At 34.5% G+C, this 24,042-nt stretch overlaps 1 protein-coding gene across 11 annotated transcripts in view; it reads left to right on the top strand.

Annotated features, from left to right (window-relative positions):
* The window catches only part of VPS13B (vacuolar protein sorting 13 homolog B), a 700,507-nt gene that overhangs the window by 59,104 nt on the left and 617,361 nt on the right, over nt 1–24,042 (top strand). For all 11 annotated transcript variants that reach the window (XM_053660831.1, XM_053660829.1, XM_053660828.1 and 8 more), the window contains 7 exons: nt 3,787–3,882; nt 4,335–4,457; nt 4,925–5,062; nt 5,949–6,036; nt 13,839–14,030; nt 17,985–18,154; nt 20,921–21,115. In XM_053660831.1, the coding sequence (XP_053516806.1) occupies nt 3,787–3,882; nt 4,335–4,457; nt 4,925–5,062; nt 5,949–6,036; nt 13,839–14,030; nt 17,985–18,154; nt 20,921–21,115 (1,002 nt within the window). The remainder of the gene's footprint in view (nt 1–3,786; nt 3,883–4,334; nt 4,458–4,924; nt 5,063–5,948; nt 6,037–13,838; nt 14,031–17,984; nt 18,155–20,920; nt 21,116–24,042) is intronic.

The raw sequence follows: 24,042 nt of genomic DNA, 5'->3' as shown, positions 1-24,042 counted from the left end.
AAATGGGAGGAGTTGGTTAAAAACAAATGGGTGGGAATGTAAAATGATGCAGGCACCATGGAAAACAGTTTGACAGTCCTCAATAAATTAAACATAGAATTGTTATATGACCCAGCAATTTCACTCCTAGCTATATCCTCAAAGGAATTGCAACTGTACGGAACAAATCAGTAAATGAACATGAATGTTCATAAAAGCACTATTTACAGTGGCCAAAAAGTTGAAAAAACGAATAGCCTTTTCAGGGAGTCGTGGATATTCTTTTTTGATGGTACACCAAACTCATTAAGTGGTAATTTTTGAAAAAGTTATTTGTATCTCTGGCTCTTAGAAAATTGCCTGGTACATATTCTACAAATACATGTCTGTTGAATAAATCCATTCATCCATCATCTGCCCATCCATTTGTCATCCATCCATCTATCTACCCACCCATCTTATCTGTTTCCATCTTCCAAAATTTTTGGAATCCTCTTTTAGATTTTGTTATTTTTCTCCAATTTTATTTGTCTTTGTGGGTTTTTTTTAAATGGAAGCATTTTCCAGAAGGAGATAAACTCATGTGTCTGACCTGAGAAGTAGTATTACCAGTGATATTCCAGGCAAGTTGTTAGATACTTGAAATATAGTAGTGAAAAGCAAACAAACAAACAAGTTTTTGGTCTCATGGTATTCTTTTAATTTAGCTTGGATTATTTGTTAACTGCTTGCAGTAAATTTTTTCAATCAGTAGTACAATTATACAGATGATAACTGTAGCAGTGGGTAGGTTAAACTATTTTAAAGTAAATAGTCTTTAATAGTCTTTAAAGATTTTTGTAATTAAGATCATTTAGTATCCTCTAATATGACAAAAGCTGAAAAATACAGAGAATAAGTTTCTAAAAAGTTTAGTCATGGCTTCATTGGTTTAAATTTTTTTTTTTTGCTAATGGAGTTTGGGTTAAAATGATAGAAAAGCATACATTAGTTATGCTATTTTAATGCCATCATTTATTATTGTTGAATTCTTTTATTATTGAAATTTTTTATTTTATTTTATTATATATTTTATGTACTTATAGACAGAGGGGAAGGGAGGGAGAAAGAGAGGGAGAGAAACATCAGTGTGTGGTTGCCTCTCATGCTTCCCACACTGGGAACCTGGCCCACAGCCTGCGCATTTGTCCTGGCTGGGAATCAAACTGGTGACCCCTTGCTTCACAGTCCAGTAATGCTCAATCCACTGAGCCATACCAGCCAGGGTTTATTTTACATTTCTTTTTTTTTTTAATAGGAAGTTTTTTTTCTAGATTTTTAATTTATTTATCTTTAGAGAGGAAAGGAAGGAGAGAAATATCAATGTATGGTTCCCTCTCATGAGTCCCCTGCTGGGAACTGGCCTGCAACCCAGGCATGTGGGAATCGAACCATGATCGTGTGGTTCTCAGGCCTGCGCTCAATCCACTGAGCTACACCAGCCAGGGCTTATTTTACATTTCTTAATTGAAATTCACTGATTTACCATTTTTGTTAATGTCTCCATTATACATTTTGATTTTGTTATTTTAGTTGATTTTACCTACCTTCCTCTCTTTTCATTCCATTGTCTTTTCATTTTAGTTCAGCTTTCTTTATATATTTTTAAGTATGTACTTTTACAATCACAGTTTACTTTCATTACTGTTCTGTACTAGCTTCAGAGATACAGTAAAGTGGCCAGACAACTATGTACTTCACAGGGTGATCGATCCCCTTGAAACTGCAGACAGCCACCTGGCCCCATGCACAGTCACCACACCGCCACTGACCATGCTCCCCGGGCTGCAAGCCACAGCCCTGGAAATCCACTGGTTCACCTTTGTCTAAAGTAGAGGAATAGGGATCAGGGGCTTTAATAAATGATAAAACAGTAAAATGGCTCTAATCAAACGTCAACTCTTGTGAACTATTATTAGATATATTGCCAGTTTTACATGGTCCAAATTAGGAAGTTTAACATAAGTTGGTGAGGGATGTTAAGGATTGCTGGTAAAGCAGTGTCTTCGGGTGGAGTTTTAATTTTTTTGCCTATATTAAACTTGAAATTACTCTGGTATATTTCTGATAACTTCATGGATGAGAAGAATTGTATCAAACTGAGTCATTTATATACCAAATTTTAATAGACTTTTGGGGCAATGTTTGTCATTAGTTAATGCATCCTTTAAAAATTTGCAACATTTATGTCTCTAAGGGAAATATGTTGATATTTAGGAGGAAAACATTAGAATTCATTGTTCATCATGGATTTGAAGAATGTATGGAATTAATTTGTGGTTCATATTTTGGGCAGAAAATAAGGTCATGTTTCCACATTAGCATTCTGAACAGTTGATATCAATCCAGCAAAAATCATGCCAAATTAAATATAGCATTTTAAAAATAATGTTGAAAATTGTTCTTGTAATGTTTGAGTCCTTTTAATCAATTAATTGCTTTTTTTCTACAATAATTGTAGACAGCTGAAAGGTGATCAAGTTTAAAATACTCTGTTTTACTTACTCATTTTAGATTATACATAGAATTGTACTTGAAAGCAGCAACATGTGTGTACCAGTTCTGAAAGCATCCAAGAAATAAGTAAAAAACTTTTTGTTATAAAATAAGAGAATCATTAGTTGATTCAAAATATAAACAGATTATCTTACTTAAAAATGATACCTTTTTGATTCAATAAAATCTGTTTAAGTCAAACATGTTTTTTTTCTGTTTAAATATATGATCTTAGGCTTTACATTTAAGTTTAAATAATAAAAACCTATTTAACAAAAATAAGGGGCACTGAATCATTAGCAGTCATGGGCAGAATACTCTTTAAAAATTAAAATCTTTGTTTGGACTAGTTTTAGATTTTCAGGAAAGTTGCAGAGGTGTGTACAGAGAATTTACACATACTTCTTACACAGTTCGTCTATTGTTAGCCTCTTACGTTTTCACAGTGCATTTGTCAAACCTAGGAAACCAGCATTAGTACATTACTGTTAAATTCCAGACTTTAATTGAATTTTATAATGTCTTTTTTCTGTTGCATGATCCAAACCAGGATACCATGTTGCATTTAGAAAAATGCTTTAAAAATAATTTAAATTATCTAATTTTTGGATACGTATAAATAATGTGTTTGAAGCTTCAGAGGAGAAGAATGTTTTTTTTTCTTTTGTCAGTATCTAGATTAGTGGACACTCAGTATTTCTTTCTGAGTGAAGAAATGATTGAGTGAATCTTTGAGACATACTGAGACACGTATTTTGAAAGTAAACACCAAAGAACCTATTTCCTTTAGAACTAGAGTTTTTTAAAATCTATTTGTTTCCTTACAGCTTTCTTTTTGATTACTCATAGGGAGAAATGTTAGAAAATATTGAACTAAATGTGGTAAAATAATATTAGTGAATAGAAAATGAATTGAGGTTAAAATACATGTAAAAACACTGGCAGAATATATTTACCATTTTATGATTGTGGAACTGTTACAGATGCACAGCTTTCACCTTTTGAAGTAATATTGTTAAGAAAAAGGAGTTAAATAAAAATGAGGTAGTACTGGTATTTAAATTATCTATCTGAACTTAGGCTAGCGTATTCAACCTTTATACCATGGATAATCTGTTACAGCTGTTTCTGTTGCACCTGTTTTCCTGCTTAATAATTAAATTTCCTGAATCTTAAAATTGGCCTTGTTTTCATCAATTCATCATAATAATGACAGTTTATTGCTATTTAATACTAATATGACTTACCCAATATTATTATATTGTCTCTTAGCTCACTGAAATGCAAGCTGAAAGTAGTTATTATAGTCCTCAAAAAGTAAAATCTAAAGAAGTATTGTGTTGGGAACAAGAAGGAACTACAGTTGAGGTAATCTTTCAACATGTAACGTATATTTTTAAAATCTTTTAATGGTTCTTCAAGTTAATATTTAATAAATATGGGTTTCAATCATATGTGGTACATTCAAAATATATTTACAGTTTTATATTTTACTGGTTGGTAATGTTAATTGAAATAATTATTCTTTTAACCAAGATTTTATGCAACATAAATTTTTTAAAATTTTATGTGTGTGCATTCGTATGTATGTGTACATGAATATTCATGAAGTGGCAGTCATTGAAATGACAATGGTTTGAAGATACAAGGATAAGTAAGAAATTTTTTACTTTGATAGAATTTATGATTTGAGGAGAATACATTTGGAAAGGCCATAATACTAAAGCTGTTTTGAATGATTAAGAAATTCTACAAGGAAAGCCTGTAACATTTTTATGAAATTCAAGTTCTTAGTTCTAACGTTTCCTTTCCTCTTACAGGCCCTTATGATGGGAGAGCCTTTCTTTGATTGCCAGATTGGTTTTGTAGGTTGTAGAGCCATGTGCCTTAAAGGAATTATGGGTATTAAAGATTTTGAAGAGAATATGAATAGGAGTGAAACCGTAAGTCAAAGTCTTCCCTTTCCCTGCTTTCTTTGGATAGAATGCAGGGATAATGAAGTGCTTATTGAAGTGTTTAACCATACCAAAAAATCTGTTAGACTACATATATCTTTGGCTTGAGAGAGGAACTTTACTGTTTTTCTCTGTAAGAAATTATAGAGCTCAGGGGAATTGAGAAAGTTGGTAGCACTTAACACCTGGACAGTAGTTCCAAATACTTTCCAATTTATAAATGTTTCTTCTTTCTTGTTTATGGCAGCTACTTGGAGTTCCTTTTTGGTTTGTTAAAATATTCTTTGCCAAAATAGGCAGTGAAAATAGAGACAGCTTTCCTTGTCTTTTTACAGGACTTCAAGTTGTAGTGATTTCTATTGACTAGTAAATGGGTGTTATAAAACCAAGGTTTTATTTTCTGAAAAGGTCTAATGATTTTTCCTCCTGTTAAAAAATTTTGCATTTATATTTAGGAAGCCTGTTTCTTCATTTGTGGTGAAAATTTGAGTATGAAAGGTTTGACATACCTTACAAATTCACTGTTTGATTACCGAAGCCCGGAAAATAATGGTACTCGTGCAGAATTTATCTTGGATGCAGCTCATCATAAGGTCAGAGGATGTATATTTGAGCCAAATTCTAGGCCGTGTTTGGGTGGACAGTTTATATGAATACTTGTTATTGCCATATTTCTTGTCATATAATGTATTCTGAATGCTGTTTGTTTATTGAAACATTTAGAATGTGTTCAACCAGCTTTATAGCTGAGAAGTTTGAAGCGTTCACAGAGGTTTCTGTGTTTATATAGTATGGAGCTATAGTTAGTTCGTTTATCCATTCCCTACTGTTAAAATAGTCATGGAGGACACATGTAGAAGTATCTCCTTTAATTTCAGATACTTTTGAGTTTTGGCATTAATGGGGAGGGATGAAGCATTTCACATATTACTATATATGACTCAGTGTTGTTTAAAGTGTTTATATATGATTATATCATAGTAGAATAAATTTACATTTTAACTTTTTTCACTAAAGGTTTACTTTTATTGTTGAAAGTAAAGAATTTAATTTTGACCTGCATAATTAACATACCTTTAAGTATTTTAGTATATCTTTAGTGTTTACACTGTTTCATATGGGTGCACTGAAATATTTAAGGATCAAATATTTGAGAGTGTACATTAGACAGTTTTGCGATGGTGATTAAAGTCGAGAGTGTACTGTCCTTCATTATAGGTACTCATTAACTAGGCATTATTAATAGAGTGGTCAAAATGTCTAGTACGGTTATGGATGGCTTTTTGTGTGGTCTCTAGTTGAGGTAATATGACTTTTGTTAGAAGTGAATTCTTTGGATAACCTGTTTTTTTGTTTTGGTGATCTTTGAGTTGATACGCTTTCTATGTAAGGATATGTGTCTGATTATTGAATTTATAGATTTTAAATTCACAAGTCTCTTATACAACATCTTTTCTGTTTGCCTTGCTTGGTTGGCAGGAGACATATACTGAGATAGCTGGAATGCAAAGGTTTGGAGCTTTCTACATGGATTACCTGTATACAATGGAGAACAGCAGTGGCAAAGGTACTGGTTTCTCTCTTTGATGTTTGCTTTTCATCTGGCTTCAACAGAATCAGTTGATTCTTCACTGCTTTCACTCTGTTACATTAGATTTACCTTGTGTTACCTTGGGGAATGGTTGAATTTTAATGTCATGTTAATTTTCTTAGGTTCTTGACTTTTTTAATCCTTTCTTTGTGAAGCTAATTGAAAAGATATTTTTATAATCACCTAGAATTAGCGCTCATATGCACCAAATATTAAAATTTTGTTAAATTTTATATTACATAAAGTTGTAAAAAAAGTACATTTTCTTTTCTGTATTAAATACATTTTGATGGTATATAGATCTTTTTATTTTAAAAAAAGTTTATTTGAAGGAGAAGAGTAGAAATAAATTCTTATAGAAACTGTGGACACATAGTGTTTTATTATTGTATTATGTTTTTTATTCTCATTCTAATTTTATTATATTAGCAATCAAATTTTTTTTTAGCAATCAAATGTTTTTGAAAATTTGATATTTTATGTGCACATCATTATATGATGTTGTGCTTATTAGTCCATTCTTTTTCATGTTGAAAGCTTAGTGAAAACAGGTTCACCATGGTTTGAATTTTTCATATTAAAAAAATGATTTCTATGTATTCAGTGATAAGTTATAATGCAAATGCAAAGAAGACCAAAACATTTCTCAAGAAACTAACAGGTAGTAAATTAACTATGCACTTAAATAAATTATTATGATATATTAAGAATAATATTGTAAATTAAGAGAGGTCCACGTAAGAAAGTGACTGCTCTTGTCTGTGGGGTTGAAGACTTCACAGAGGAGCTGATTTTGAAGAATTATTAAGTTTTATTAGATGAAACCAGAAGGAAAAGCACTAATTTTCTACTTCCTTCTTTTGCAATGGATTTCTAAATGTTGATGTTTTCATTGGTCAACTTTTGAATTCACTTCTTTTCCTAAACTCTCTCTGAAATAATCTCATTCTTTTCCATGGATTGAAGTATGTGTTGTTGATATACTCATATTGTATTTTTCATCCAGAGTCCTTTTGTTCCTCTCAGTTTTATTTTGCATTTTTTTCAGGGGACTAGCTGAGTGGATAGACAAACATGTACTTTGCATAGTTTCTCTTCTTTAAGATTTAGAATTTAATATCCAGTGTATACCTGATGTTTTTATATCTGTGTCTCAAAACAGAGTATGTCCAAAATTGAATGATTAATATCTGTACCACCTACTGCCTCTGCTTCTTCCATATTTTCTGTCTCTTTTAAAAAAGATTTTAGTTATTTATTTTTAGACAGAGGGGAAGAGAGGGAGAAAGAGAAAGAGAGAAGCATCATTGAGTGGTTGCCTTTCACAGACCAACTGGTGACCTGGCCTGCAACCCAGGCATGTGTCCTGACTGGGATTGAACCAGCGACCCTTTGGTTTGAAGGCTGGCGCTCAGTCCACTGAGTCACACTAGCCAGGACAGTCTTCTTGTCTTGGAAAATGACTCTATAATAAAAGAAAAAACAGAAGTTTGGCTGCCTATCACCAGAAAAGCCAAACTTGTGAGGCAGATGCAGGTGCAAAAGGAGAAAGAGGTTTTATTCAGTTGCAGTGTGACCTGGCAGAATGGTGGACTCCTGTTGCGAAGTCCTTTTCCTCTTTCTGTCATGGGAAAAGTCCAGTTGTCCTCAGCAAGGCCAAGACAAGTGCTAGTGTCTGGAGTTCCTGCTCCATTTTGAAGTAGAGTTCTTTGGAGCCCCTCAGGCAGCTGCTAAGTGGTTTTAGTACCCATCCAGGTACCTTAGGTTGTTCCCAGCTGCCTCCTGGAGCCTGCATGTGGAGCCCACATACCCAGAGGCCATGCGGCTGCCTGGGCTTCATGGTAACATGCTCTTGGGTGAGAGATTGTACTGGCAAGTGCATCACCAGGTGTGCAGAAGAGACAGAGAGGGTCCGCTATGGAGGCCAAGTCCATGTGTCTGCTAAGACCGTGTGGCCCATGAAAAAAACAGGCAGGAACACTCCACAAATGCAGGTCATGAGCCAGAGGGAGAGAGAGCTTCCTTGTTCCTCTGGGATTGTATTTGGGTGTGGGATTGACCAGGTTCTTTCTCAAATTGACCTATCAACTTCTCAAACCTTTGTAGCTGCTTCAGTAGCTGCTTCAGTGGGCCTACCTTCCAACCACTCTCTTCTGTTCCCCAGTTCCTCCTTGGTTCTGAGCCTCCCCCTGCACCCTTTTGACTTTTTGGCACATACGCTTGTCTTCTCCTGGTCCCCACCCCCATCAGTTACTGAAGGTAGGGGGAGGGCTGTTTTTTCTATTCAATTATCTTGCTAGCTTTTTGTGTGTACAGTGTAAGACCTTCCCCCTGCCCCCATTTTGGCCAATGGGGGAGACTCCTTGGCATTCTGTTTCACTGCAACAGTTCGTTCTATCATTTTCTAGTTGTTCAAGCCAGAAACCTGGGAATCATCATTGTTATCATCTAGTCCATTAGGATATTTTGTAAAGTTTTATCTTCAGATTCCTTCTAGAATTCATTCATTTCTCTTAGGCTTCAACATTCTCATCCAATCTACTATTATGTTTAGTTTCAAATAGCTTTTTTTTTGACTGGCTTTCTGCTTTCACTCTTACCATCCTATAATCCATACTGCACTCATTTTGGTGTAATTCTTAAGTTTATTTCAAAATAAAACATAAACAGTTTATTAGATTTTGACCTTGAATTACTTGGTGGATAGTGATAATCACTAAGGAAGATAGAGACAAGAAAAGATTTTTAGAGGAAAAGATATGTTTTGAGGACCTGTGAACATTGAAGTAGAGATGTTCAGTAGCCAATTAGGTACGTGAAAAGTGCAACTTAGAGGTGTATGTTCTAAGAACTTTGCAAATTGTTATAGTGTTGTAGTTGTCAAATGTAAGCTGGTGGGTTTCTTCTTGTTCATTATGACATATGTGTAAGTGCTACAGATTTAGTATCTTGTGAGGAGGTGGAGTGTGAAGCAGCCACCTTTCAAGTAAAGGAACCTAATTCAGAACATTTTGTTATTTGTGCAGCTGCTGCTACTATAGTATTTAAAAAGATAGAAAAATGATTTATATTTGTTAGGGTGCTTATATATTTTCTGTCTGAGAAGCTGGTAGTTTGTTTACATTTGTATTTTGTATGTTTTCTGTTTCTGTGACTTAGAATACAATGTTATAAATATCTGAATCTTTAGCTTTTCTAAAAGCAAAATATTAGATTGTAACATACAAACTGAAAAGTTCTGTACATTTATGTACAGAATAGCAAATAAATATAATCTTAACAACTGTGTCTTGCCCATACAAGCCAAGGAACAGGACGGTGTCGGTGTCTGACAAGCCTCCTGGGTGTGGGGGTGTGTGTGTGTGTGTGTGTGTCTCTGTCTCCAGCACACTGTTCTTATTGCCTCCCTATAGGAGACTGCTGTTACACAGTTCATGGTCATTACTTCCTTGCTGTCGTCTTACCACTCACACATGTACTTTCTCAATTGTGCAAGCAAATAATTCCACTGTTAATTTAAGCTGTGGATGCCACAGGTACTTTGAAAATGTTTTTAGTCATTCACTCAATAACCTAGTGTGTGTTTTAAGTAATACTTGATTGTATTCTAATTAATCTAAGAAACTAGTAAGTGCAGTAAGAAAAAGAGTGTGGATTATTATTTATTTGTATTGTGGTAAATTATGTAGTATTATTTTACCCACATTCTAAAATGGCATGTAAATAAAAATTTCATTTAGTAAATTTCCTTTGCTGCTGCTTGATAGGGATTTTGTTTTAGTTAATGCTACTTGAGAGCACCGAAACATTTTAAAAAGTAAATTGAAACATTTCTTAATACTGTAACTATTTAAATATTGGTGTTGTCATAACTACTGTCTTTCAGGTGTTTTTTATTTAGGAAGTTATTGCAAACTTTTGTTGACCTCAAGTAGATGGCTGAAAATGTAACATACAACAGGAAGATTTTACAGACATAGAGATAAAATGGAAACAATTCAGTTGTTGGATTGAGGAAAAGAATGAGAGAAAGACAAAGTTTATTACCCTTTAGAATCTCCATGTCTTGAGAGAGTTGTTTCTATTTAATTTAGGGGAATTCTGAAAGGAGGATTCTTGATCTCTACATTATTCTGTTTAAGGATTAATTTTTTAGTTTCTGGGGTAGAGCTAAAACAGGCTTTCTTCCTTAAAGATATGTTTTTTTCCTTAATTGTATTTTTCAATTACCATTTTGGCCCCTTTATACCCACCTCCCTGTAGTAGTCACCACACTGTTGTCCATGTCTCTGAGTCCTTTTTCCATTTTGCTCATCCCGCCACCCTCTAATCTCCCCACCTCTTAGCTGTCATTCTGCTCTGTATCTATGAGTCAGTCAGTCCCTATTTTGCTTCTTAGCTCAGTTTGTTCATTAGATTCCGCATATCAGTGAAATCATAGAGTATTTGTCTTTTTCTGCCTGGCTTATTTCACTTAGCATAATGTTCTCCAGGTCCGTCCATGCTGTTGCAAAGGGTACAACTTTTTCTTTTTTACATCTGAGTATATTCCACTGCATAAATGTTCCATAGTTTTATCCACTCATCTACTGATGAACACTTGGGGTGCTTCCATATCTCGGTGATTGTAAATGAAGCTGCAATGAACATAAGGGTGCTGTTGTTCTTTCAAACTACTGTTTTGGGTTCCTTTAAGTACATTCCCAGAAGTGGGGTTGCTTGGTCAAAAGGCAGATCCATTTTTTTTAAAAGATTTTATTTATTTATCTTTAGAGGGAAAGGGAAGTAGAGAAGGAGAGAAATATCAATGTATGGTTGACTCTCTTGCGTTCCCCGCTGGGAACTGGCCTGCAACCCAGGCATGTGCCCTGACTGGGAATCGAACTGTGATCCTTTGGTTCGCAGGCCTGCGCTCAATCCACTGAGCTACATCAGCCAGGGTGGCAGATCCATTTTTAATTTTTTGAGGTATCTCCATACTACATTCCACAGTGGCTGCACCAATCTGCATTTCCACCAACGGTGCAAAATGGTTCTCCTTTCTCTAAATCATTGCTAGCATTTGTTGTTTGTTGACTTATTGATGATAGCCATTCTGACAGGTATAAGGTGATATCTCATTGTGGTTTTAATTTGTATTTCTCTGATGATTAGTGACATTGAGCATCTTTTCATATGTCTATTGGCCATCTGTATGTCTTCTTTGGAAAAGTGTCTATTCTGGTTCTTTGTCCATTTATTTAATTGGGTTGTTTGTTTATTTGGTATTGAGTAAGTTCTTTATGAATTTTGGATATCAACCCCGATCAGGCATATTGGTGAATCTGTTCTCCCATTCTGTGGGCTGTCTTTTAATGCTGTTGAGTATCCTTATAATCATTACTCTAAACTATCTGATAAATTGTTTGCCTCCATTTCATCTAGTTCTTCTTTTGGAGAATATGCTTGTTCTTTCAGTTGGGGTCTGTTTCTTTGTCTTCCCATTTTGGCTGCTTCTTAGTATCTGTTTCTATGTATTAGGTAGATCTGTAAGACTGCTGCATGTATAAGTCAAACCCTGCCTATCACTGGCCCTGGGTAACTGGCTTGGACCTATCAGTGATCCACAGCATTTGGCTTCCTCTGCTGGGCCTAGGTTTGTGCAAAGAACCAGGCTGCACACCAAGGACTGCTTTTACCAGTACCAGGCCTGGGGGCAGGTCAGCTGAAGCCTCAGAGCTCTCAGCAATCCTCCTCTGCCCGAGGGCTTTCTTTCTGTAGGGTTAAAGAGTGAAAGTTTTCCAGTTATACTCCTCAGTAGCAGGACTTAAGCACCACAGGGTGAGGCAGAGTGATTCCTGTGGGTAGGGCTGTTGCTTCCCTTCAGGCTGATGTCACTAGGAGGGGATTGCTCTGCTGAGAAGGATGGCCTCTGCAGTATGGGAATGACTCAGCATAGGGATCCTGGCAGGTGTTCCTTCACCTCTTTTCCCCAGAGCCATCAGTCCCACACTCTCCTCAAGCATCTCTAGTCCACTCTGCCCTTCCTCTGTCAGAGGCCAGGGTAAAGAGCAGTAAACGGAATTTTGTGTGTTGGCCCCTTAGGTGGCTTGCTGTCTCTCTTTGGCAGACAGAAACCCTACTGCTTTTCACATCCGTATGTTACTTGGGTTCCTCTCCCAGTTTTGTTGCTGTAGGCTGGGGAGCCCAGCTTGGGATTTAGACCCCAGACTTCTCAGGGGAAACATCTGGCCTTCTTACAAAAAAGGGTCTTCTTACAAAGTCACATTTCTGAGGAAAGCCTAATAATTCTACAGGACTCAAAGCAAGGCATTTTCCGTATTTTGACTATTATGCTGTGCAACCGTAGTTCTCCTGGTTGTCTTCAAGATACCCTATCCCAGGAGGTAACTCTGGAAATGCTTGGTTTAGCTATGGAAAGTAGTGCTTTGTTAATGTGAATGATATGTTATTTATACTTAGTATTCAGTGTGACTCAGTTTTATTTATATATATCTTAAAATATGTGTAAGATTAACTGTATGCCTTGATGTGACATTTAAGTCTGTGAATTAAGAATACATAAATAATTAATTCATTTTGTTCATGGTCCTGGAGACAACTGAACTCATTTGTTTGAAATGAAGAAAATGTATTTTTGATAGATGGGAGTAAAAGGCAGGAAACTGTATTTGAACAATAATTAAATTAAAAAATGCTGTAAAAAAGTTACAAGAAGATACAGATATCGAATTTTTGCATTTTATTGGACCTCCCTATATTCTCAAGGTGTTAAATGCTGGAAAGCCTTATTTTCTATTTTTTGTTTAAATAAACAAAATGGCTTAAAATTACCATATATTGTTAGTTATAATAGTCAATTTATATATAAAACCAACCTCTAATATAAGGGGTATACATACTAGATAAGGAGAAATAACTGTAGGTAGTGCCAGATGTTTTTTTAGAATAGAGCTTGGTTCTTTTTTATTTAAGCTTTATATATTTTATTTTTTAATTTTTTTTACTATCTCCCAAGGACATATTTTTTAAAAGATTTATTTTTTATTTTTGGAGAGAGGGGAAGGGAAAGAGAAAGAGAGGGAGAGAAATGTTGACGTGTGAGCACTGATCTGTTGCTTCTCATACACCTGCAACCCAGGGTCTGTCCTGCAGCCCAGGCTTGTGCCCTGACTGGGAACTGAACTGGTAGCCTTTCTGGTTTGCGGGATGATGCCTAACCCACACCACACCATTCAGGGCCTCGGTTGCTCTTTAGTGTGTGGGCAGGTAAGTGACCGAGGAACTTGATTTCTGCACCGAGGAACATGGCCATAAGAATTTCATTTTGGAAAGAGTTCAAAACAATTAAAACGTAATGTTCACTTTCATGATCATTATAAAACTAATTTTAAACCATCTAGTTTTCAGTGAAACTCTTAGATGAAATAGTGGTAAAATGCAGCTTCTTCTAGTCCCCCTTCCCAGTCAACATAGGTTTACTGGACATAAACAATTAGATTTTAGAGAATAATTTTCTATGAATGACCAATTAAATTTTATAGCACTTCTTATAACATAAATAGGTGTCAAATAATTTTTTGACTCAGTTTTTTGATGATATTTTCTCAGGTGCATAGAGAAAATTACAGATCAGCAAGGTTCTTTATATGCAGCTGATGAAGAATTGGGTTTAAGGCATTAAGCTATAAGCTAAAAAGATAAGAGAAAATTTAAAAAATACACTTGGTATATTTGATTGATGCTGAAATATTAATATGCAGTTTCACTTCTTTTAGGTTCTATAAATCAACAAGACTTTTCTTTAGGGAAAAGTGAAGATTTGGGAACAGTTCAGGAGACGTCTACCAAAAGCCTTGTCGTAGGACCTCTTGATTTTCGCTTGGACAGCAGCGCAGTACATAGAATTTTGAAGATGATTGTCTGTGCCTTGGAACATGAATATGAGCCATACAGCAGGCTGAAACCAGGTTTGCTTTTGTCTTAAATTTGATTCTCTTGTCAGTTGATTCGAATGAGTATATAACTTAATTTGTTGTATTTTGTTAACTTACCTTTTTTAGTAAATTTTGTTTATTTGACTTCAGTGTATTTAGTTGTTAACTTAAAGAATAAACTTGTATTGAAGTTATAGGAGATGGGAGAGGTCAATATTTGGGCATAAATACTTATTTACCAGTGTTTGTCAGTACTTTATTGTTATACATTTTTGATACTCTTTCCAGGGAATACTCTTGAAATACGAGCATTTTTCTGTGTTACTGAATTCTAAAAAGCAGACAAGGTGTTTTGTAACCATACTAATTTAACAAGAAAACTTAGGTCTTACTGGTAGAATAGAATTTGTTCTACAATGAAATTTTTCTACATGGTATGAAGGTGTGGTCACAGTTACATAAAATACAAATTCCTTTTTTATGTAATTAAGTGCTCTAGAGTGGGGCATCATAGCACAACAAGGGAGTAAAGGGTTGTAGGGAAATCAGCCTATGGGGTCAGACCGTGGTCTGAATTCCTATTCCTACTTATTCTTGACCTTAGGAAACTTAATTAACACCACTGATTTTTCATTTCTCTTTGCCTACAATTAATTTGATTATGTGACAGATGGTTAAATTGTCTTCTCAATATCCATTCTTCTGTTATTTTATAGTAACAGGAATTTATGTGTTATAGATTTTTATGATAGAAATAAAATATAGTCATATGACTTGGTTCTGGTTACTGAGATGGGTCCAAAACTTCATGTGAATTCTAGGCCATGACTGTAAAAGGCAAATAGCATGTTTTCCACTCCACTCCTCACCCCTCTGGCTGGAAATCGATTATAATGGCAGGAATTCTTGCTGTCATCTTGGGTTCTGCAATGGAAGCTGCGTGCTGAGTATGACAGAGCAGTGAGACAGATCATGGTGTGGTAGCTCCATGCCAGTTCCCACCCCTTAGACTCAGATTGCTGTTTGAAAGGGAAGTAAGCTTCTGTTTTTGTTGAAGCTTCTGTTATTTTACTTTTATCGCAGCATATTTGCTGTTATCTGAAATGATACACCAATAGGACTTACTTCTAAAGATTAGTGCATGTAAAAGCACATACCATAGTGTATTACTACTATGAGCTGACCTTAGGTTTATGTATAAGCAGTTCTCACTTTGCCTGGCAGTTGGAGACCATAAAAATAGGAAAGCTGAAATCATGCACGGGAAGAGTAGTTGTCCCACACTTAGTTTTGTCAGGACACTAGAAACTCTCTTACTCTTGGTGTAAATGTATATAGAAATGAAAAAATAGTCAAAGGAATAGTAAAAAATTAAGGATTTAATTTCTTTTTGAAAACTTATTAAGAGTAGTTTGCACAGTGGTTTTCTCTTTCCCCTCATATAACTTACAATACGTTGTGTCTTTCCTGTGTCATGGCAAATTGATATACTCCTATGTTTGGACCGGAGTCCCACGTTTTATCCTATATTCATCAAAGTAGTGAAAACCTCTAGGAGTTCCTTTAACAGAAAGTATTTTCTTACGTCACTTCCTCTGGGACATTTTCATTTTTTTTTATCACAGTTGTTCTTCATCTTTATTGGTAAGGTTGCCTTCACTAAGCTCCCTTAGCCGCCTCTCTTGAGTCTCTCCTGGGGTGCAGCATTGCTGTTTCCCATGGTCACCGGTTCTGTAATGCCAGTGATGTTCGATTAGAACTTTAGTTCCAGCGTGATGGGTTTTTGTTTCTTTGCTGCACTTTTGTCTTTGATTGCCAATCCTCTGTTTCAATTCTCCATTTTTGTAAAACGTCAGTCATGTGGGTTTGTCACGAGTAATCAAGGAGGCAGTACAATCACATGCTTTGCTACCTATCTGTGCATGAGCTAAATATAGGAAGTACCAGTAACTAGTACCTGAACCTGACAGACTTAGAGAAGAAGCGATGTGATTGGTCACTGATCATGATGTTCACCTCTTATTTATGTAGTAATATGTGGGCTCAACAAGTAGTGAAGTTTGTACTTAATGTAGTTAGTTACAGTTGTTATACCGAAGTAACTGACATTTGAACTGCACTTTTGGGAACTAGCATTTTTAAACAAATCGTGTATATCAGAATTGTGCAAAGTGAGAGCTTTCTGCACATACATACAGGGGTGGGCAAAAGTAGGTTTATAGTTTTAAATATGCAAAACAGAGTATAGCTACTGTAATAATCATAACCTGCATATTTTTTTTACATATGAACAACTATAAACCTACTTTTGCCCAACTCTGTATATTCATTTATATGAGTGCACATGTACTAATCTTAAGTAGTTCAGTTCTACTCTGCTGTTTTTGTAGCTATTATTGAAGTACGATATACAATACATATTGGAAAGCACATAAAACCTAAGAGGATATATAGTTCTGTGAATTTTGCAAATGTAACCACATTCGTGTTAATTGTTCAAGATGTGAAAGTGTACCAGCACTCCAGAAGTCCCTTTGTGCACTCTTCTGGTTACTACTCCAACCCCAGGAGTAATTAACCACTCTTTTGACTTCTAACATCATAGATTTGGCTTTGTTTATTTTAGAATTCATGTAAATGAAATCACAGTGTGTACTCTTGTTTCCGGCTTTAGCTTACATTATGTTTATGAGATTTCCGTTGTGTGAATATACCATAACTTACCCATTCTATTGTTAGTATTCAGTTAGTTTCTAGTTTTTGATTATTATGATACTTATGCCAAAAACATTCTAATACATGCCTTTTGTTAAACATATGTACTAATTTCTGTTGGTTATTTGAGAGTGGAAACTCTTAGATAAAAGGATTGCACGTCTTCACCGGCAGTAGGTATTTCCAAACTGTTTTCTGAGGTGGTTGAGCTACTTTACACTATTGCCCACAGCGTAAGAGAGTTTTAGTTGCTCTTGATCAGGTTGTTGGCATATTGAGACTTTCTGCTGCTTTTTGTACAGCCCATGAGCTGATAATGGGTTTTGCATTTCAGGTAGTTGGAGAAAAATACGAAGAATAATATTTTGTGAAACCTGAAAACTATATGAAATTTGATTATTATTTTTCATAGGTAAAGTTCTATTGGAACATGGTCATGCATGCTCATTCAGTTATGTATCGTCTGTGGCTACCCTTTTTACTACAGTGGCACGGTTCAGTGTGACAGTGACTCCGTAGCCCACAAAGCCTATTGTATTTTCTATATGGCTCTTTAGAAAAGTTGGTCTTCATGCTTGCTAGCACTTAGTGTTCTTAGTCTTTTTTTAAAATTTATTTTAATTCTTGTTCAAGTATAGTTTTCTGCCTTTTTTTTTAAAAAAACCATTCCAGTGGGTCTGTAGTTCTGTTATGTTGTGTCTTTATTTTCAGTTGTCTGATGCCTAATGATGTTAACTAGCTTTTGATAGAATTTTTGGCCACGTGGGTATACTGTCTTTTGCTCATTCAAGGCTTTTCTTGGGCCATTTTTCTGTTGAACTGTTTGTTTCTTACTGATTTGAAGGGGGTTTAATTTTTTTACGCTGTGGATACAAGTCCTTTGTGGAGAGAGTTATGTCTATCTATGTATCTGTCTATTTATGGAAAATATTTTCTCCCAGCCTGTGGCTTGCTTTTACATGATCTCAGTGGTGTTTGTTTGTTTGTTTTATAAATAGAAGCTGTTATTCTGTTAACAAAAAGATTGGGAATTTCTTTAAAATATTAAAATTAAAAAGTGTTAAATTTTAGAGAGCAAAGACATTTATAGACTAATTAGAGTAATTTAATTATGTTTGTTAAAGGTAACACGTTATTTAACAATTATATTATTGTTGAGAAGAAACATAGAATTTGACCTTAAAATTTGGGTAACCAATTCATTTTTCAATTATTTAAGAAAATTAGTTATTTAAAACTAATTTTTATTGAATTCTCATCATCTCATTTTAGATATTAAGGATGAAAATGAAATAATACTGAATTCGGAAGAAGTGGCATCTTTAGAGGAATATATTCCTACTCGCCATACAAGTATTACTCTCCTCAGATGTACCTGTACGATTTTCATGGCTGAATTCAATCTGCTGGATCATTTGCTCCCTGTCATTATGGGAGAAAAGGTATATTTTGTGGTTTACTATTTGTGTTTTCATGTATCCTTGTTTATTGACCCTGTGATAATGTAAGAGGAAGATGATTTAAGTAAAAGAATATCTTACATAATTATCCATGATGAAATTAAAGCAGTGTAACTGTGATTTTTTTAAAGAGAGTAATTTATATACATCTAAATAAAATAACCTCAAGCGGAGGCTGTATAAGGAAATCTTGAAGAGCATGGGTCTGGAAGTCAGACCATACATACACAAGCTGTGTTTTTCGAATGGGCTGACTGATTCAGCTAGTAAAGAAGCAACAAGCCCAGGTCTTCAGGTAGTTTGCTGCTTACATAGACAGCAAAGGCAAATGAATAATGGTGTTAGCTTGTCATGTCCCTTTGAGGACAATCCTGAAACCAGAGGGTAAAGTGACGTGCAACATACATGGTAGGGTATCTGTTGGTAGGATTCAATACTACTCTGCAGCTAAGCAGGCATTAGCCTACAGATATACTCTTAAAAGGGGCAGGTAGAAAGCTCCTTATCTCACCTGAACGAGGGATGATGATGAGAAAATGTTTCATAGTAGCTTCCCTCAAGATGAGGTGAGTGAGAAAATATTTTTTAGTGGTTCCTTACAAGACCGCCTGTCTCCCCTGTGCTGAGTGTATCACAGTACTTTCTGCCAAGGCTGCAGTGGTTGCACTTGGCCTGTGTGGTCTCCATGCACTTGTGTAAGACTGTCGGGGTCTTACAAAGAGCATTTCCCCTGTAGTTCCTAGTTTCTAGGATTATGTTGAATGTTCATTGAGATAATGCATGTAAATCGTTTTGCACATTTTGGAACCCAGTGATTACTACTGATATTGTTAATAAGGACTTACTAGATGTTTTAATATTTGTTTAGGTCAATATATAATGTATTGCTTTATGAGTTTGCCACATACATGTAAGGTATATGCTATCTTAAAATTATTAGTTTTTGCTATGTTTCTTTTGATGTCTCCATAATGGTGATGATTATAGAATTATAAACTATCATAACTTTTAATAAGAACTTTTGACTTATTAAAGTCAAAGGCAAGGAATTGATGATCATACGGTAGTTTCATTTTGTATATTTACTCTTTATTGGCTACTCGGAATTAATTCTTATGTTGCTAGGTAAAGAGATAACCTGAGGGAAATTAAAATATGTCAGTATTAAACATGAACTTTAGAGTAAGTATGATTAATAAGTTCAGGAAAGAGACAAAAAGGTAGAAGATCTCAAAAGAAACTTCAGTCTGTAAAAAAGAACCACATAAAGTTCTGGAACTGAAAAATTTTAACACAAATTAGAAGAAAAAGGTTGGAAAAAGATACACTACTTAAATGCTAAACCATGGAAAGTTAATGTGGCTTATTTAATATCAATAAATGTGGAGCATAAGACAAGAAAAATTATTAGAAATAAAGAGAACCACTTCATTCATAATGAGGAAAGTGTCGATGGAAGAAATGAATAACACATGATTCTCATAGGTGTTATGTTGAATGAAAGCAGGCAGACATGAGTATATACTGTATGATTCTATTTAGATGCAGTTCAGGAACAGGCTAAACTAACCTACAATGATTGAAGTGAGAATATTGGCCACCTCTGCTGGGGATTCAGTATAGCCTGAGAAGAGAACCTTCTCAGGTGCTTGAAATATTGGTGGTTATGGATGTAAAACTTGTTGAGCTCTGCACTAAAGATATGTGTACTGTATTGTATGTTATATCTCAGTAATTCAAAATAATGTCACTTCAGAAGTAAAGTAATTGCTTGATAAGTGGTAGTTTAAAAATCACGATTAATAGAGTCAAAAAAGCAGGATTGTAAGTTCAATGTAGTCAATTTTAGTTACAATGTTTCTCAATAATGCTACTATTAATTTTTTGAAGGAGAGAAGTATTAAGTAGCCTTTACCATCTTTAGCCAGTGGCTACTAAATGCCAGTACTGCTTCCCAGTTATTGTGATGATGAAAGACAGACAAAACAAAAACAGTGAAACTACGCTTACCAAATTTTTTCACCTACCTCTGGGTAGAAGGACACTGTTTTCCTTTGAGAACTACAGCTGTGGCATTTTAAGGGAATAAGTTAGTTCTAGGACAAGAGGGAGTTGTTTGCTAATCAGGGTTGATATTCTGGACATCTTGAAACTTACCTGCATTTGTTTTGAAGCTTATAGAATGGTTCGGTAACACTGAAAACTAAGCCTATCTTGAGATTCTTAGGACTTTATGAGCCTTTAGCATGTGTATTGTTAGTAGATACGACATGGACCAGAGATTTTTCTGTTTTGCAAACTGTGCTTGTTATTAGTATTTTTGAAACTGTCTGAAGTAGTATACTTAGTCCCTAAGTCATCTAAATGTGAAAAGTCATCCAAAGGGAAAGAGGGTAAAGGGTGGCAGGCTCTGGGATATCTAGGCAAGTTCTTTTGAGTGATTAGGCTGAAGAAATGTGCCGAGGTACACAGTGGCACTGTACAGTTGATTGAAACAATGAAAAGCTTTAGCTGAAAGGGGAGTGATCATTTTGCAATAATTATGCAGTTTTTTGAAATCTGGGACATACTTAAAAATTTGTAGAAGGTTTTGTTTTTGATTTTAGTAAGAGAGTCTCATAGAAAGGTGCCATTTCCAGATCGATTTAATAATTACTGCAAGATGTGTCAGTTGGAAGCTGGTATAGAGAACGTTGCACATCAGCCACTGTTCTACTGAAATATAAAGTGAGTGCTGTTGTTTTGCAGAACTCAAGTAACTTCATGAATACTACAAACTTCCAGTCTCTTCGGCCTTTGCCTGCTATTCAGATATTGGTGGATAAAATTAATCTGGACCATTCTGTGCCGATGTATGCTGAACGTTTGGTGCATGTGGTCAGCAGCCTTACTCAGCCTTCTGATAATCTGCTTCATTATTGCTATGCACACTGCTACCTTAAGGTATGAAAAGTGAATTTTCTCCTTTATTAGTATCTGATGGCTTTGGGAAAATTAAAGAAATCTTATTTTTTAAAGTTGTAATTTCACAGAATTAGTATTTCATATGGTGAAATTTAAATGAGATATGATAGACATATTATTTCATCTAATTAAAATGAATAAAAAAGTGAATCTGTTTCAAAGATATTTCTTCAGTTATTTGAGATAAATACCTTAATGTTTATAAGATAATAATTATACTTTTTGAAGGTTTTGTGTATCGTTGATGATGATATTTATAAGCTGTATGCAAGAGCAGTTAGTTTATGATGGTGCTTTAAAGGACTCATGTGTGACTCATCTGTGTGAGACAGTGTTTCATAAAGAGGATTTAGCACATTTGCTTTTTAGTCACTTTCTTCCTACTGTTAATTTCTTGATATGGAAGGAGAACCTTTTGATTGCTTTAAATCAGTTTGTATAAAGTTAATTATTAGAGGCTTTGGTCAGCTCTTACATAGTTGTTTTTTTTTTTTGTAAATAAGTAATACAGTGAAATATAAGTAATTCAAAAAGATAGACTCAAATGTTCATGAGTGTTTTTGCTAAGCAAACACAGATATATAGTCTAAGTAGAGATTGCATAGACCTAATTAAATTGTTTCATGGACTAAAGAAACTATAGAAATTTGAATTTAAGAATAAGCACTAAATTGAGCATAATATCCTCTAGGTCCATCTGTGCTGTTGCAAATGGCATGATTTCATTCATGTTTATGGCTGAGTCATATTCCATTGTATATACAAGGGTGGCAAAAGTAGGTTTACAGTTGTGAGTATGTGGAACAGTGTTTATTCTGATATTATTTATTAGTTATTATATTATTTATTTGTATTACAACTATAAACCCACTTTGGCCCACCCTGTATGTACCAGATCATTTTGATCCATTTGTCTATTGGTAGGCACTTAGGTTGCTTCTGTATATTGGTTATTGTAAATAATGTGGTATTGAATGTAGGGGTACATGCATCTTTTTGAACAAACAAAATGGAAACAAACTCATACAAACATAACAAATTGATGTTCGCTAGGTAGGAGGGTGGCTGGGTGATGGGTGAAAAACATTAAAGGTCAAATTGCTAGTTACAAAAACAGTCATGGGAGTGGAAAGTACAGCAAAGAGAATATAGTCACTAATGTAATAACTGTGTGGTGTGATATGGGTGCTCACCTGTTGAGGTAATCAGTAAAGTATATAAATATGTAATTAGTATGTTGTACATCTGAAAGTAATAGAATATTATAAAACTAATTGAAAAATAAATTAAAAAATAAAATAAAAAGTGAAAAATAAGGACTAAGAATGTGTTAAAGTACTAAAAAAACAGAGGACTCCAAAAAATTGACTCCTGACTATTTCCTATTAATTGTTTCCTGTTAATTGTTTGGCGTTTCAAAGTTCTTAAATATTTGTTTATGTGTAAAGTAAAAAGAAATCAATGTAAAGATACCAGTTTTAGATCACCCCTAAGTGTATTTAAGATGTTAAAATTGGACTGTTTTTAAGCCATGTGGAGTAGAAGAACATGTTTTCCTAGCTGTCAAAGTCCATTTTTAAGAGTGTCGAGGGGACCCCATTCCCATGATGGTGGAGCCTTGGCATCAGGTTGCAGTGTGATTCTTTGAGGGCCATTGGAATGGTTTGTCACTGTTTTATGTCATGTGGAGTGTAGCAGAAGGTATGTTTGAAAGTTAGATATATATTATTTTATATTTGTGCTTTTTATTAATTTCCACAATTAATACACTGAGATGTAGGAGTATGATATTTTAAGATATTGATATAACTTGAATATCATATTATAATATGAAGAATATTTGTTTTGTTGAAACAGGTCTAATTTTAGGCAGTTCACTAGTTTTTTTCAATGTATTCTACTTAATGTAGGAATCAGTAACATGGTAAATATTAAGTTCTTTCTATATTGCAGACATTCAGCATTACAAGTGAATAAGGCATGTGTGCCTTATTTTCAAGGAAAATGGTCATGAAAATTACTGCTGACCAATATGGTTGTCATACACACTGATATAAAAGTTATTAGAATCATTATTTGCTACTATGTTGTTAATGTTAAAATCTCAATTAAATTTCCGGAGTAGTATAGAAATTATTATAATATAGTCCAGTTAAAGTGGTGTTTTGGGAAAGGGTCTTTTGCTACATACTTGGTTAGTTTGACTATCCATATAAGAGCTAAGTAATATGTCTCAGGAAGCTAGATGTAGGCAAAATGGGAATAATACAATATATGTAGAAAATCTTTTCGTTAGTATTATGAATATTGAATACTTTTAAAAAGCCTTGGATCTTGAATATTTCATTGCCTTTTTGATGCTTCTTCAGTGGCCTTGTATATTTAAAAAATTCAGAATTTGGTAGAGTTATTTTATATGGCTAGTTGGAATTGACTCAAATTTGATTTGATTTATTATAAAGTTTATTAGCAGTTCATGTTACTTGGGAAGATTATTACGTATAACCTTTGAGGAAGTTTTCACTGTTAGAGTGTTAAAATATTACAGAATAGGGTTTAAATGTCTGTTTTGTGTTTGTGGCATTTTAGACCCTAAGTAATTTTCAATTACATACTCAAATCCTCAAGTTTTAATTTTGTGTAGCTAATTTTGTCTATATTGACTAAATGACAAAATAGCATTTTTTGTTCTTAATAGTGGATAAAACTCTCACATGTCTTACGAAGTCCTATATGTAACTACTAAACCCATCCTTTGAATATGTATGGTGTCAAGTAGCCAAGACATTACAGAATATCTGATGTTTGAAACATACAGAAAATAAATTAGTGAAAGTACTCTGTAAATTATAAAATAATGTATAAATTTAAGGCTACATTACTTCAAAGGAACAGCTATGGTAGGT

The sequence above is a fragment of the Artibeus jamaicensis genome, unplaced genomic scaffold (assembly GCF_021234435.1).
Source record: "Artibeus jamaicensis isolate MK-2021 breed Jamaican fruit bat unplaced genomic scaffold, CSHL_Jam_final scaffold_916, whole genome shotgun sequence".
Taxonomy (NCBI): Eukaryota; Metazoa; Chordata; class Mammalia; order Chiroptera; family Phyllostomidae; genus Artibeus; species Artibeus jamaicensis.
This window is presented reverse-complemented; position numbering and strand designations above follow the sequence as displayed.